At 45.7% G+C, this 17,434-nt stretch overlaps 1 protein-coding gene across 1 annotated transcript in view; it reads right to left on the reverse strand.

The window, feature by feature from the left end:
• The window catches only part of SCARA5 (scavenger receptor class A member 5), a 568,875-nt gene that overhangs the window by 439,143 nt on the left and 112,298 nt on the right, over positions 1 to 17,434 (reverse strand). The window contains exon 3 of the mRNA XM_075598610.1: positions 12,249 to 12,377. Coding sequence (XP_075454725.1) covers positions 12,249 to 12,377 — 129 coding nt within the window. The remainder of the gene's footprint in view (positions 1 to 12,248; positions 12,378 to 17,434) is intronic.

The raw sequence follows: 17,434 nt of genomic DNA on the forward strand, positions 1-17,434 counted from the left end.
TGGCACACAAGTAATGATCTAGATAAATATCACCTGCCGGTGCCCACGGACTAAGGCTAAGGTCCGCATGGCTGGCTTGCTTGCCGGCGGCGCGTGCAACTCGCTGTACCGTGATCTGCGGTCTGCAGGAAACTTTTGTCGGAGCGGGGGGGGGGAGGGGGGGGCGTGGCCAAACGGGTCGGGGCTCCACTTGTAGCATTACCCTGCCAGGACGGCCCTAAACACCGGATCAGCTCTGGTCAAACATCCGCTGCCTCTCCGCTCATGGGCTTCACTTAGGGCTTTTTTTGTTCATTGTCTTTTGTTTAATTCCCTCCCTCCCCTCTCTCATCCCCCCCCCACCCCACAATGTTGCTGGAAACAGCCGCCCTTGAAAAAAACCCCAAACAATAGCAGCTCCTGGGTGTGTGCGGCGGGGGGAACGGCTCTCGCTGCCGTTGGATGGATCGGGGGTTGCTATGGAATTAGATTAAAGGATGAATAGACACTTTGGCGTGTCAGAACTGCAGCTACTGATTGTGTTACAGGGCTGTGAGCTGCACAGTCAGGGACTGAGCCGAAGGGACAGGCGGCCGGGCTGTGGGACTCAGGAGGCTGGCTTGCCATTGGTTGAAGGGAGCCAGTCTATGATTGGCCCCTTCGCGTACCATGTGACGCGTTGCCGCAAGAGAACACCATTCTCTCGTGTCTCCTGCTGGCTGCCGCGTCACAGTATGTCGCAAGTTGCAAGTGAGGAGGGACTGGGACCGGATCGTGAGTTCAAACCGCAATGGTAAGTTGAGCTCACGCCGCCGCCCGCGCCAACGGGCGCAGCGGGTCCCAACCCTAAAGGGGATCGTCCTGCTAAGTCCCCAAGAAATTACATGAAGACGTTGCCCCCCTTGCCCTGGACTTTTTTACCCCCTGTTTTCCTTTCCCCCCCCTCCCCTCTCCCCTCTCCCCTTCCCTGTCCTTATCCCTGCCCCAGCACATAGTGCTTTCTTTTGGTCTGTGACCATTTTTTGCATCATTCATGTACCATTAAATGCCTTTTTGGCTGATCCATTTATCTTTTGTTCTTTCCGTTTGAGTGCTGGGAACATTTGTGGTTTATTGATTATTTGGGAGGAATCAGGGTCCTCCTTGTTCCCGCTTTGCACCTATTATTTCACTTTATACATAGTTTGTGTGCTGTCTAATACTGTTTGTTTACTACCCAACACTTATTCGCATTTAAGTTAAAAGAACATATACACCTTTTATATCACAATTGTAGATTTTTCTCATTAGCGCCCTTTATTTATTTTCGTCTGGTAATTCACTTACCAAGCCTGAACACAAAGGAACCAGGTTTGTGTTAAACAAGGAGGGAAGTGCAGTTCTTTGGAACATTGTGAGAGAGGAGATGGGTGGCACTAAGGTCTGGGTGATATTGGCTCAAAGAACAGAGCTTTTGTTCATCCCAGACACTGAGGAGCCTATCTTTGCAGGAGATATCTGTCTGGCTGTAGGAACTGTTGCTGGGTATGATCCCTGTAGGCGCTGCTTCCATTGGCTGGTTTTAAATCCCTGTTCTCATTAAGCCCACCCCTGTGGACTGTCCCAGATGCACAGTCATCGCCTCCGGCACGGATTTGTCAGTCACAGGCGAGCACTCATTCTGTGATTGGCCAGCACGTAGCATCCATGCTGTGATTGGGCGGCACCCTATCCTCCATGCTTTTCTATGGAGATTGGGAAAGTACTTTATGTAAAGGGTAGCCGATCTGAGCTCCACAGTCGTTCCTGGAGTTACTGTGTAACCTAAGTGGTGTGCTTCAAGGCTTTGCCGGAGACACCCCAGAACGGGACTTGGTATCTGATCCAAGTGGGAGATTTGAAAGTGCTATTTTCAAAATAGCATCCCTGAGGTCTTGAGAGACTGGAACCTCTGTGGACATGTAAGTACTCCTGGGTAAGCCTACTGAAATGCAGCTAAGCACATAGCTAGCTAGGATTCCCCACGCAACCCCTGTTTTGGTGAGAGTAAGATCATTTTTGTGTATTTGTGCTGTGCCTGTTAACTATTGTCAAAATAAACTTACTTTATTTAACTCTTTATTTCTGTCTGCTGCTTTTTCCCAGTGAATTACCTTGGTTCTCTGGAATGTTTGCTCTCTCTAATAAAATACTGGCTATAGTATGACCTGTTTTTCTCTCATTCTCTTGACCTCTTTGCTCTAACTAAAACCTGGCCCTCACACTCCTATGGTGGCCTTTCCTTCTCACGCACTCTTTCGGATGCTGGGGTGGAGTGGGAATTCTTCTCTCTTCTCACTGTAAGTTTCAGCTCCAACCTACATCTGATTCCCTAACATTCTACTCCTTTGAGGCCCTTACTATTCACCTTGCTGTCATCTATAGCCCACCTAACTCTACATCCTCACACTCCAATTTCCTTTCTTACCTTTAATCCTGGTTGTCATTTCTCATCTCTTCTGATCCATCCACACTCCTTAGGGGACTTTAATTACCACATGTATCACCCCTTCTCATCAAAATGTAAAACATGTTGTCTCTGGGTTAGCCTTCAATAGAAGGTGGCAATCCTGACTGTTTCACATAGTGATGGGTGATGACTTCAGCTGCTTTTTCTGCTACCACCACCACCACCCTCACTACCAAAATTCACATGACTTGAGGCCTGACTGAGAGAAAGAAAGCGGTGATGATGACCACTGTTTTGTTTGGTTTTGGTGCAGACTGTATGCCCACTGAGGCTGCCATCTGAGAACCTTCATTAGCCTCCTCTTTCTGACATTCCTCCTTTTCCAACTGTGCCTGGACACAATCAATTAGATTTCCCTTGCAATGAGTCACAGTCTCTTCCCTGTGGGGCAACAAGTATTTAAATCTGTCTATGAATCTAGGGTCTAAAAGTGTAGCCTGAAGGTATTCCTCTCTCCATTTCATACTGACAACACGGGGGTCATTCACCACACCAGGCATTCAAGCAATATAGCAACCGTAGCCACCATGCCATGATCAATATTATCATTGTCGCTAGTATTATGCTGCGTATCGATTAATGTTTTGTTTTCTAAGAGGAATATTAGAGGGATAATCTGACTTATGCCACTTTCATCACCACTCCCCAAAATTGAGGCTTCCTCAAAGGGCCTAAGAAGCCTGCACAGCTCTCCCTTGATTTTGCACTATCTACAGTAGACTGCAGAAAGGCCTGACCCAGCTGCCTGACATTCTCCATGATGTAGACTCATAAAAATAAAAATGTGCTTCCTCACTAGTTGAAAAATGTATTTATCACAAAAAAGTAAATTTACAAAAATCAATATAATGAAGGCAAATAACTTCACAAAAAGTCTAATAGCAAGTTTAAAAATAAGAGGTAGTCACCACATGGATCTCCAAAGCAACACCAGTGCTTCTGGACTTCTTGTGACCATTCCTCTGGCAAGGAAATAGCAAGGATGTCCTGATACACATTATTATTATAATTATTCCTGATTCTAGTATTCGCTTTACTTGTGGTAGAATCTGTATTTTCACAACCCTGAAGAACGATCGCAGTTTCATCCCTTTTATCTGAAACATTATCATATTCATCATTGCCCCAGCCACCACTACCACACCGACCAACAGTGCCACTTAAATCACAGTCTTTAACTGCATCAGCAGCAACCTTATCATCAGAATCAGTGTTTCCCGTTTCACCGGAATCAATGTTCAAACACCATGAAATCGGGAAATACTGGGAAAATCGTATCACTGGAAACCCGGAAGTAAAGCACACATGATGTCATCGCTTAGGGGCGGGCACGCGAACCAATGTCACTCCCTACACTTGCTGCCTTGCCGACTGAGCTCACAGAAAGGGAGGGTGGAGGAGAGCCACCTCGTGTGATGTGTAGAGGGGCAGGGTCTATGTGCTGCCTGCCTGTCTGCCGCGCTGATGAGAGCAGGTTGTGATCAACCATTGCAACTGCCCGCTCCCTCACTCCCCTCTCCCGGACTCCCTAACTGCCCTCTCCCTGACTCCCTAACTGCCTTCTCCCTGACTCCCTAACTGCCCTCTACCTCAGTCCCCCCACCACCTTTCCCTCACTCCCCTCACCACTTGTCCCTGTCACTCCCCCCCCAACTTATCACTCACTTCCCCCAGTACCTGTCCCTCATTGCCCTCACCACGTGTCCCTCACTGCCCCCACCACCCTGTCCCTCACTACCCCCACCACCCTGTCCCTCACTGCCCCCTTTACCTTGTCCCTAACTCCCCGTTACTTCCACCGTGTCTCTCACTCCCCCTCGTTCCACCCTGCCCCTGATAATGTATACATTTTTAAGATAGAGGTTTTTTCTTATACTGCATCATTTACTGTAGCGCCCGCTGCCAATGCTAGTAATGGAAAGAGAATGGTAGAAACTCAATGGGGACCAGTTATCCCTTTTAATAAGAAGTAATTGACAGTCAGAAATGTTCTTAAAGATTAGTAATTATTTTGGGGGATTAAAGCTGCAGTTCAGTCTTTTTTTTTTTTTTTTTTTTTATTTATTTTTTTACTTTAATAGCTTCATGTGGGCAATCTCTATTTACCTAAAGAACTGTATAGCTGTCAGTCAATCCGTTCTCCATGTATTAATCGGCGAAATTTTTGTGACATATTAAAAGCTGGCATTTGTTTATAATTTGCCTCCGGCAGTCAGTGGAAGACTCATGAATATTCATGAGTCTCCCAGTGACGTGTGCTCGCTCCCGATCTGCCGCTGTGTGGTGCCCCCTTCTGCCCGATCCCTGTGGCTGTCAGCCTGCGCGAGATGGAGGGGGCTTGTGCCGCCAGTGGGGAGGGGGGAGCGGGAGATGTGTCCTGCTCCGATCCCTGTGCCTGCCTCCCTGCCCGCGCGCGCGGGAGATGCAGGGGGGTTGCGCTGCCCCCGTGGGTGGTGGGGAAGGGAGGGGGGAGCGGGAGATGTGTCCCCTTCTGCTCCGGTCCCTGTGCCTGCCTCCCTGCCCGCACGGGAGATGCAGGGGGGTTGCGCTGCCCCCGTGGGGGGTGGGGAAGGGAGGGGGGAGCGGGAGATGTGCCCCCTTCTGCTCCGGTCCCTGTGTCTGCCTCCCTGCCCGCACGGGAGATGCAGGGGGGTTGCGCTGCCTTGTGGGGGGTGGGGAAGGGAGGGGGGAGCGGGAGATGTGCCCCCTTCTACTCCGATCCCTGTGCCTGCCTCCCTGCCCGCACGGGAGATGCAGGGGGGTTGCGCTGCCCCCGTGGGGGGTGGGGAAGGGAGGGGGGAGCGGGAGATGTGTCTCCCTTCTACTCCGATCCCTGTGCCTGCCTCCCTGCCCGCACGGGAGATGCAGGGGGGTTGCGCTGCCCCCGTGGGGGGTGGGGAAGGGAGGGGGGAGCGGGAGATGTGTCTCCCTTCTGCTCCGGTCCCTGAGCCTGCCTCACTGCCGATGCAGGGGGGTTGTGTCCCGGAGCAGTGGTGGCAGCAAGGTGGTGATGTGTGTATATAAATGTGTGTGTTTGTGTATGTGTGTGTGTGTGTGTGTGTGTGTGTGTGTGTGTGTGTGTGTGTGTGTGTGTGTGTGTGTGTGTGTGTGTGTGTGTGTGTGTGTGTGTGTGTGTATATATATGTGTGTGTATATATGTGTGTGTGTGTGTGTATATATATATGTGTGTGTGTGTGTGTCTGTGTGTGTGTGTGTGTGTGTGTGTATATTAGTGTGTCACCACAAGTACTCAGTCACCCACCCACCCACCCACTCACCCTCTCCCGCCCACCCACCCACCCACTCACCCTCTCCCGCCCACCCACCCACCCTCTCCCGCCCACCCACCCACCCACTCACCCTCTCCCGCCCACCCACCCACCCACCCACTCACCCTCTCCCGCCCACCCACCCACCCTCTCACCCTCTCCCGCCCACCCACCCACCCACCCACTCACCCTCTCCCACCCACCCACCCACTCACCCTCTCCCGCCCACCCACCCACTCACCCTCTCCCGACCACCCACCCACCCACTCTCTCCCGCCCACCCTCTCCCTCACTCATTTATATCTGGCTTTTTTTATTAGATTAGTAAGGAACTATGTACAGTAACAAGGACAAGTTGAAGTAAAGTATAAATGTAATACAATAAATAAACGGTTATGTCAAAAACAAATGTTATTAGTTCTTACTAGGAATTTTATTCCATTTCTTTTTTTAAAAGGTGGGACTGGGGCGAGTAGATTTTTGGGTGATTTGTCTAGATAGAGGTGTGTTTGTGTGTGTGTGTGTGTGTGTGTGTACACTGGAAGTCAGAATACTTCTGTCAGACCGCTTGTGTGTGTGTGTGTGTGTGTGTACACACACACACACACAAGCGGTCTGACAGAAGTATTCTCTGACTTCCAGTGTCTGCCGCTGCTACAGCGTAACTCCTCCCTACCGCCCTCCTGTCCCGCTCCTGTCCCATTCACATGGTCCTCTTCTCCCTCCGCCACCACTGCTGTCCTCTGCCGCTGCCAAGCTTTGCTGCAGGATGCCGTCCTTCTCTCTCTCCGCCGCCGGCTGCTGTCCTCTGCCGCTGCCGAGCTTCGCTGCAGGATGCCGTCCTTCTCTCCCTCCGCCGCCGGCTACTGTCCTCTGCCGCTGTCGAGCTTCGCTGCAGGATGCCGTCCTTCTCTCCCTCCGCTGCCGGCTGCTGACCTTCGCTATATATCCATACATACATATACATATATACATACAGTATATATAAAAAAATATATATATATGTTCTTCAGTATTTATTGATACCTTTTTTTTATTTGGACCAACAATTTGTGTCATGGGACAAGCTTTCAAGAGTTTTCCTCTTCCTCAGGTCAAGCAATACCATAAATATATACGCACATAAACATGCGCACACAGTGTATATGTTTGCGTGTGCGCATGTTTATGTGTGCGTGTGCGCATGTTTGTGTGCGTGTGCATATGTGTGCGTGTGCGCATGTATATGTGCGTGTACGCATGTATACGTGCGTGCATGTTTGTGTGTGTATATATGTGCGTTTGCGCATGTTTATGTGCGCATGTATACGTGTGTGCATGTTTATGTGTACGTGTGTGCATGTTTATGTGTGCGTGTGCGCATGTTTGTGTGCGTGTGCGCATGTATGTGTGTATGTGTGCGTGTGCGCATGTATACGTGTGTGCATGTATGTGTGCGTGTGCACGTGTATGTGTGCGCGTGCGCATGTATATGCGTGCGTGTGCATATATATCTATATCATACAAACACTCACAAAGGGGGTAAGCGCGGCCCTCCTACCCCAGCCGCCAAAGCTCCCTTACCCCCCCCCCCCGCTCCCCCCCCCCGCCCGCTCCCTTACCCCCCCCCCGCCTGCTCCCTTACCCCCCCCCCGCCCGCTCCCTTACCCCCCCGGCCGCCAACTCCCCAGCCGCTGGGGGGCCAAGCAGCCTCGGATCTGCGCCAGTCCCACTCTCCACCACCTCTCACTCCCGTTGTGTGTGTGTGTGTGTGTGTGTGTGTGTGTGTAGGGACATTTTACTCCTGCCAACAATTTGTGCCTCACTTTCACCCCACCCTGCCCTTCACCCCCCCTACCCCTGCCCTTCACCACCCCTGCCCTTCACCCCCCTCTACCCCTGCCCTTCACCCCCCCTACTACCCCTGCTCTTCACTCCCCCTAACCCTGACCTTCACCCACCCCTACCCTTCACCCACCCCTACCCCTGCCCTTCACCCCCCCTACCCCTGCCCTTCACCCCCCCCCCACGCCTGCCCTTTGACTGACGCACGCACACACCCTGACTGACGCACTCACACACCCTGACTGACGCACGCACACACCCTGACTGACGCACGCACACACCCTGACTGACGCACGCACACACCCTGACTGACGCACGCACACACCCTGACTGACGCACGCACACACCCTGACTGACGCACGCACACACCCTGACTGACGCACGCACACACACCCTGACTGGCGTACGCACACAAACCCTGACTGGCGCACGCACACAAACCCTGACTGGCGCACGCACACAAACCCTGACAGCCACACGTACACACACTGACAGCCGCACGCACACACCCTGACTGACGCACGCACACACCCTGACTGACGCACGCACACACCCTGACTGACGCACGCACACACACTGACGCACGCACACACTGACTGACTGACGCACGCACACACACACACACACACACACTGACTGATTGACGCACTGACTGACACACACACATACATACTGACGCACGCACACAACCCCTCACAGCCGCATGCACACAACCCCTCACAGCCACACGCACACATACACAGACTGACGCGCGCACACACACACACACACACTGACTGCTGCACACACACCCACTGACTGCTGCACACACACACACACACACACACACACACTGACACACACACACACACACTGACACAAACAAACACACACACACTGACACACACACACACACACACACACACACACACTGACACACACACACACTGACTGACACACACACACACACTGACTGACGCACGCGCGCACACCCCCACACCCACGCGCGCACACACACAGACTGACGCGCGCGCGCACACACACAATGAATGGTACACACACACTGACACTGACACACACACACACTGACACTGACACTGACACACACACACACACACACTGACACACACACACACACACACACACACACACACACACACACACACTGACTGACACACACTGACTGACACACACACACACACACTGACTGACACACACACACTTACTGACGCGCGCGCGCGCACACCCCCACACCCACACACTGACTGAATGACTGACTGACTGCCGCACGCACACACTGACTGACTGAGGCACACACACATGCACACACTGACTGTGTGTGTGTGTGCGTCAGTCAGTCTGTGTGTGTGTTTGTGTTTCTGCGTCAGACTCACTGACGCGCGCGCACACACACTGACTGACTGACGCACACACAATGACTGACGCACACACACTGCATGAAGCTGTAAAGGAGGGAGGGGGGGAACTGGATTGATGTGAATGGGGGACAAACAGAGAGAGGGGGAGGGGTGAGGAGAGAGAGAGGAGCGGGAACATTACATCCCGGGCAACGCCGGGTCTCTCAGCTAGTATAAAATAAACGTAAAGAGAGGGTGCATACCATTCAATGATGGATACAAAAAAGGAACAACAGGACAGTCACTCTTATACTCCCAGAAAGTGAATATATATATCATTTACGTGAATCACTATCCGTATTTGAAGTGTGTGTGTATATAAATATATATATACATACAAATGAGCATACAGTAATATTTCCATTTGCTATTTGCCTTGCTATGGAGGGTTTTTGTCACTTTTTTACTCACATAACTTCACATATACATACATATATAATATATAATATATATAATATATATATATATATATATATATATATATATATATATATATATATATATATATATATATATATATATATATATATATATATATATGCGCAGTGGAAGTGTATTGTGTGTATTTACCTACACACTCACTCCACATTTCAGTAACATACATATACATCTAAATAATATTCACATATACACGTTTGCTATAAATGGAATTATTACAATTTTACATTATATACACGTGCAATGAATGGAATAAACACTGTAATAAGTTTGAAATCGCCTATCCGAGCTGCTATGCATGGCTGATCCCTTTTCTCCAGCTTCCTTGAATGTACTACTGTATGAGGAAGATCATGTGACCAGATGCTAGTGCACGTTTAGAGAGAGGGAGGGCAGTGCTGACAAAGGGGTGTGCCTGGGTTTGTGACAGGCCATGAAGGGGCAGTGCCTTAGCAAATGCTTGTTAAAATAGAATACAAGAAAATTGGTCTTTCAAAGTTGTTTTTTTTAAAACAGAAAATGCTAAAAGTATTATTTCTTACTACAGAACTGATTTATTAAAAAAAACACACATGCAGGATATAGACTGAACTGCAGCTTTAATTCAGAGTAATATCAATGCAAAAACAAAAAGAGAAACAGCGCAAAAAACCTCATAGTGTAGTAAATAAACAATATTGTATTAATAATACAGGTGAGTATTGCACGTACATCAAACGCCGCCATGAAGAGTTTACCGCGCTTGTATCCTGCGGCTAAGGGTCTCGATCCAATCGAGCAGAGGACTTGTAAAGATCACCCACGGAGCTTGCGGGAGGAGAATTGATCCCGGTGACCCACAACATATCATCCACGGCTGCAGAGCACAGAGTGGTAACTTGTCCCTAACATGTCTTGCTAATTATACAGTTCTTTGATGTACGTGCAATACTCACCTGTTTTATTAATACAATATTGTTTATTTACTACACTATGAGTTTTTTTGCGCTGTTTCTCTTTTGTTTTTTGCACTAGTTCGGTTTGTGGAGCCATACCACGAGCACAGCAGCATAATCTCTATCATATGTAACAGGTTTCAATTGTTTTTTTATATATCTATATTATATGCACCAATTGAGCACAATTATCACGATTATATGAGCGCAGATCACTTCTTTTTTCAGAGTAATATCAATACCTTGTTATATATATAAGTTAATATACTACAAACAGAAACATGGCCAGGAGGAGGGCCAGAGCCCACTTAACTGAACCTCCAGTCAGTCACGGGTTAATGCCTGGTTGTAACTGGTTCAGCTGCAACTATGGTTTAAGTAAATCATGTATAATTTTTCAAGCTATAGCACTACAGAAATAACAGCCTCTCCATCCCACAGCTAAACCCTGCAACAGATAGCTTCTGCTGGAGGCAGCACCACTATTTATACTCCTCTGCTTCTCCTCCTTCACCTACTGTATTATGATTCTGTTTTTTGAATTGCAGATTGTGGATTACGTTTTCAGGTTCAAATTATTAATCCAACCTGCAGATTGTCAGTGATAAAAAAAAAAGAAGATTTTTGAGACTGATCCACAGAAAACTGCAGCTCAAAGGAACTGGCCAATCCGCATCAGATTCAAATCCACAAAAAAAAAGATCCACCCATCTCTATTTATTGCTAATAATACATCTGCTGTTCCAGGAGCGAGGATCCTGAGCTGCGGCAGTGCTGTGTCCTCAAGATCACTGACGGAAAGGCTGGCAATGTGATTTGGTTGTTAATACAGTGTAATTTATGAAATCTGTGACATTGTGTCCCCAAAGATTTCTGTTTTGTCTTTATTTCATTCAAAGAGAGAGGCTCTATGATCCGCACATGTCCTCAGGTTAATGAACATTAGGATGACTTGTTGTTGTTCAGACTTGGAATTAGACTGTATTACCATAGAGATTTAAATATTTGCATTTCTGCAGATGACAGAAAGGTGAACAAGAGGATTGGTAAATAATGTCTGGAGGAGCCACTACATACAGTACTGTATGTTCAATAAGATTGAGTGTTAAGAAGACTAATACTATGCATTTTAGACATGGAAGCCTATGGGCAGTACAGTATACACAATGCAAGATGGGTTGTTGATGGAAGATCATCTGAATGTTTGTAACATTGAATCCACCATGTCTGCCCATCTACTCCTTAAATACCTCCCCTGGCTACCATCAAATTCTTTATCACCTACAAAGTTCTCCTCCCTTTAAAGGATCTACATTCCTCAGTCCCTCCTTACAGCTCAGCTGTGATTTATTGCTATGCCACTGCTCATCTCCTGCACTTTGCTTATACTGTAACTACAGCCCTTTCCTCTCTACTACGTGAAAACCTCTCTCTCACTGCCCCCCCCCCCCCCCTACCTGTGGAGTTCTTGTACCCTTAGTATATTCCAAACACCCTCTATTGCCATCTCCAAATCAAATAACACACCTTCTGATGAACCATGTTATTATACTTCTTTTATGAAAGAGAAATGAGAGAGAAACCATGAGAAACCCGGTAAATATGCTTATTTTAATCATTTGAATATACTTTGCATACCCAAATAAGCATATTTACCAGGTATGTTAGGTGTACTCACGTTTGGTCACAGGTCCATGTGTTGTTTAAAGGAGCGTTTTGGGAAGTATATTCCATCATTAAACAAAATTAAAATACTTGGCATATGCCTTGCAAATTGTGACTAGGCTGCAATTTATTGGCAAAACAGAAATGTATCTGTACAAAGTAATAAGATTATTTTATTTAGTATTTCAATAATATCTATTTAAACATTTTACAAATCTAAAATATGTAGTAGGTAAATGATTTGTCTTCTTACCTGCGAGGATGAATACTCCAACAAGGATAAGAAAGACTAGCAAGTAGAGACCGACCACGGCATACTTCAGAGCTGCTATAGAGCCAAGCTGACCACATCGTCTTGATGGTCTCCTCCCTCCTGCTGGACCTGCATATAAATAAAAGTTTGACTGAGCATATTTTCTCCTAATTTGCCATGCCTACACCGTAATCATGAATTACATTGGGTAACATTAATGCATTTCAAAGCACATATCCCACTAAATAAGGAAGCGCCCTTTTGGGGGTGTGGAATCTGAACTTTGATCTTTGTTTCAAACTCCCAGTTAAGCGTTTTAAGAAATCAGGGTTCGAGTCTCTGCAGGTAGACAAATGGGGCCTTTTGAGAGAGGCGAACATTACATCGCTGGCTCCTCGCCAGTTGTGTCATTTCGCTATCGCCGGTCTTTTTTCAGGTTTCTTTATTGTATTTATTTCTTTTTATGTTTTTTCTTGCCCATTGACTGCTAATGTATTAATCTGTGCCCCTTTAGGGTACAAATAAATACAGTGACAGGCAATGCATTTTTTGGCAAATGCTTGTTTGCAATTGATTGTTATTTTTTTCTATTTCTGTTTATTGTTTTTACTCAATTGTTTGGTATTTGGATGGCTTGTTTTTAGTACATTTTATGATTGGTTAGCGGTTTTATTTCTTGCATAGTTTTGTTAGTTAGGTGTTTATTTAATTGTATTCTAGTATTTTGGTATAACATAATTTGTATTCTTTTGCGGTTTTGGTGTTAGAATAATTTTATTGATGTGTAGTTGAGGCTTTGTAGTTCTTTTATTGTTGTGATGTATAGGTGCTTGTGTATTTCTTTAATTTTCATGTATTTTTCAGCTACATGTTTTTTGTATAGGTTGGCTATTGGCTGCTGCAGTGGCTTATCATGCCCATATTATATGGGTATGATGTACCACTGTGACAATCAATGGGTAGAGGGTGGGAGGTACTTGTGCCGGGGTGGGTGGTTAGGCCTCCCGGGTGGGTAGCAGGTGAAGGTGGGTTAACCCCTTAATTACTATAGCAGTTATTAACCGCTAAGGTGATTAAGGGTCTAGGGGCCATTAGATTGTATTTTTTATTATACTCTTGCTGACAACGGAGGACATGGACCTGAAGTATGGTGATGAGGATGAACTTCATGATGGCAGGGGTAAGTAGAAGTTTTATTTACTTTATTTATGCTGGCTAGCTAATGTTTGATTTTGAATGAGTAAATGATCTATAATCCATATCTTGATAATAGTAATTTTGCCCATAACTTAACTGTATGTGTTGTTGGGGGTAGAGAAGGTGGGTAGTAGGGTTGTTTTGTTTTTGAATGTTTATTGTGGGCACTGAGGATGGGCAAAGTTGGCATTTTGCTCTTGATGGGTGTTTACACCTACCGGATGGGTAGCGGGAGGGGTTAACCCTTCATTACCTTACCGGTATTAACCGCTAAGGTAATGAAGGAGTTAACTCCACCCATAATCCCCCCGCAAGGCCTAAACACCCACCAAGGGCCAAATACACCCTTCACCCACACCCACTACCCACAATAACAATGGCACCGGTAATTAAAAATGGTATGGTAGTTGCCTGTAAATGCATTTTTCATGCTGATTCATGCCGAGGGCCTCCAGTGCTGGTATTTATGTGTATCAGCTCCGGAGGCCCCCGGCATCAATCCGGTGCAGTAACAATACATTTTTTGTGTAAGTCCACTCTTTCGCCGCCGCCTCAGAACTTCCCAGCAGCTTCACGACATCTTTTTCTGGCTTGAGGAATTTGGGAGGAAATTGCCATTCTAGAGCTGCGAGAATTGCACGAGTTTAAAAAATGGCGATAAAGGGCTTATCGCGGCTCACCTTACAATGTGTTTTTGACGAGACCCAAAAATGGCGACTCAGCCCACTTATCGAGGCTTTCTGAATCGCTGTAGGCATTTATAGCCGATAACAGCTAAAAAGCCTTTGGGTTATAAGTGGGTAATGATGGCTACTAGAATAGGCACCTTAATATATTTTTGACTCACAACTAAACCTATGCAATAAAGCTAGAAAAATTCATTTGTTTTTTAATGAAATTAAAATAATACAGTGCTCACTAAATTAGGCAAATGAAAAAGGCCCCCCGACAAAATACAAATGTAGCATTATGACTCCCCTTATTTATTTATTTTTAAGAGAAAAGACAGGAAAAATAACACGAGCGTCAACGAGATACCATTTGTTTTAATAAAGCTAATTTAACATGTTTATTTATTTAGCATTAAATAACGCAGTAGCATTACCACAACTCTTCAGATAAACTGGAGTAAAATGCCTTCTACATCTGTAAGTATTATTTTTTTTTAATCAATTCTGTTGAGGTGTTTCTTTAAGTCCCAAAGGCAACTATAGAACATGAATGCTAGTTTATTGCATCTTTGAAATTACACTTGTACAACAAACAAGAGTGCCACTGAAAACCTAATTCATCCAGCACTAGTGTTTCTCTTAGTGTACCCAAGGAGGATAATAGATATTAATAAAGATATTTATATTTAAACACAGTTTGTGCCATACAGTATGTCATGCTACACTTGACATATTTGTTTTTAGTGATTTACCTTTTGTTGAATTGTAAAGGAGAGTTTTTATTGGCAAAAGATAATTTGTGTATATTTGTTCTGGGAAAGGCAGGATGTTTAAGGCTGAATCAGACCTTGTCCTTATGTTGATAAGGACAACATTGGTGGTGGAACATAGTCATGGACCACTAGGAAACTAGGGGATGTGGACAGGCAAGTGCCCTGCCTGTAGCCAAACGCCAAACCAAGTGTAAATGTAAGTTAACTCTTCCAGATGGCACGTACAGGTATTCTAGAACTACATCCACATACAAAGCTAAACCTGTTCAGGGTGGGAATACTGTATTGAAGAAAGGGTATGTTTCCTTCAGAGAGAAAGCGAGAATATCAACAGACACCTATTAGACACCCTCCTTTTCCCAGCAATCCACCAACCGCTCTACTTCCCCTTATAACAAAAGCTCAGGTGGCAAGAGTGACAGGTGACAGCGACATAGTCAGAAGAAGAAGAGCAGCTGAATGTGCTTATTGCTGCTGTTAGAAGCCGTTCTAAACCTGTGGAAAGTGCAAGAGGGAAAGCCATTACAAGAGAACTTTCTCACACTGAAAATCAGTGTGACTACTCTGCCCCTGTGGAGAATTAGCATTACCATTAAGGAAGAGGTGATTGAGATAGTGTACGGCTAAAGCAAGACTGCCAGTACCAATTTGTATGCTTGGGTAAAAAATGTTCTGTCTGGGATGTATTCTGCCCTGACCCAGACAACAAATGCATGGCTATATGCAACGTATGAAGCATAAAGTCAGCAAAGGCAGGAAACATGGTCATCTTGGAACGTCCTCTATGCTACAGTATGCCCAATGTATAGATGTCATCCACTTAATAGTCAACCAGACCAAAATATGGTATCAAGGGGTAGTCCAGGTACTGTAGTACTGGGATTTCAAATTACTTTTCATTGTCATCAGAATCCTCTACTAGAGCGACTCCCCACAGATTCTTTACCAGATTAAATATTTCCCGCCCATCCTGTTTATAATAATCTCCTTATAACGATGCATCTCTAGAGGTGACAAAGAGGAAGACTTGCTCCGGTCAATCTCACAAGCAGTTAGTTGTTAGGTCCAGTAGTTGAAAGCAATGTTTGTTTTACATATATCGCTATGTCACATTTATTTTAAAAAAAATTATTGAGTTTTCTGATCCTATATTTCTGATGACCCCCTGAAAAAAAACAGAACATGTGCTACAGAATTCTTATCTTTGTTTTCCTTTTAGTTTTGCTTATTCCCTGAAAATACCATGGAATGTCACACTACATAATTCTTATCTTGTGTATTTCCCCTTCCTAATATTCCTTACTGTTCTTTGGGTGTGGTGTGTTAGAGAAAGTATAATTACCATAGCTGTCCATCTGATGAGTGGGTGCACATGCTGTAAAGAGGGCTAGTGTGCGCACACTGCAACAAATATTCTATGGGTCTTATTAACTAAATAAATCAATGATTATCAAAGTCTTTTGTAACCAGTTATTTCAGTAGGCCTTTCCAATAAAAATTACATTTAATCTGAGGATCAAAATATTCAACAATCAAGGCTATGTGGCCTCTTCACTAAACTTCAATACATTCAGTGCATTTTAAATTTCAGTTAAAAAAAATGCAAGATCGTAATACTTGTTTTTTTTCTAAGTGTTATAGCGCTGTTCGTTTAAACTGCAGCCTGGAAGAGCTACAATGAGAGAGCTGCATCTCCATGCTGTTCTTACAGGCGATCGTGCAGTTTTAATGTTAATTTTAATAAAAGAGTACGGAAGCAGGGGGTCTCCGTAGCTGAGCCGCATTAATTTTAGCCTAGGGGACCCTCTGCTTCCCAAGTTACAGGCCCCGGTACGGAGTGCAAGTATCCCCCTGCGCGTTAAAATCGCCCGGTCATGTGACCGGGAGATTTAAACATTGCGTGGATAACGACACCCCATACTGGGGCCTGTAACTCAGGAAGCAGAGGATCCCGGACCTGGAATTAATGCGGTTCATTTCAGACTACCTGCTTCCGTACTCTATTATTAAAAAATATATATATATATATATATTAAAACATCATTACTGTAGCGGCTAGCCGCTAAGGTAATGAAGCTGCATTCATTTAATTTTCAATAGAGTATGGAATCAGGGGGTCTCCTGAGCTGAACCGCATTAATTTCAACCTTGGGGACGCCCCAATTCCCGAGTTACAGGCCCCAGTATTATAGTTGACTCATGGAGGCTATGTAGATAGCCTCCAGTAATAGTCCGTTGGTAAGGGGCATACAAAATGGAACATGAACAATTTTGCAGGGAACTCCCAAGACTGGTGGTGATGAATGCCAGAGGCACTCCACAGATATACTGCGTGGCAGTCTGTGACTTCATAAGATCACATCGCTCTATGAGCGGCGTTCAGGTCGCAGACTATATAATTAAGCCGCAGGAACGGGAGACACTCACCAGGTTACCGCTAAGGTAATGAAACTGGCTGCAATTTTATTTTTATTACACAGGATTGATACCGTTTACCCCCAAAGACCCATGGGGACCAGCAGAAAAAACAGGCCCCCCCCAGAGA

This window comes from Ascaphus truei, chromosome 4 (assembly GCF_040206685.1).
Source record: "Ascaphus truei isolate aAscTru1 chromosome 4, aAscTru1.hap1, whole genome shotgun sequence".
NCBI lineage: Eukaryota > Metazoa > Chordata > Amphibia > Anura > Ascaphidae > Ascaphus > Ascaphus truei.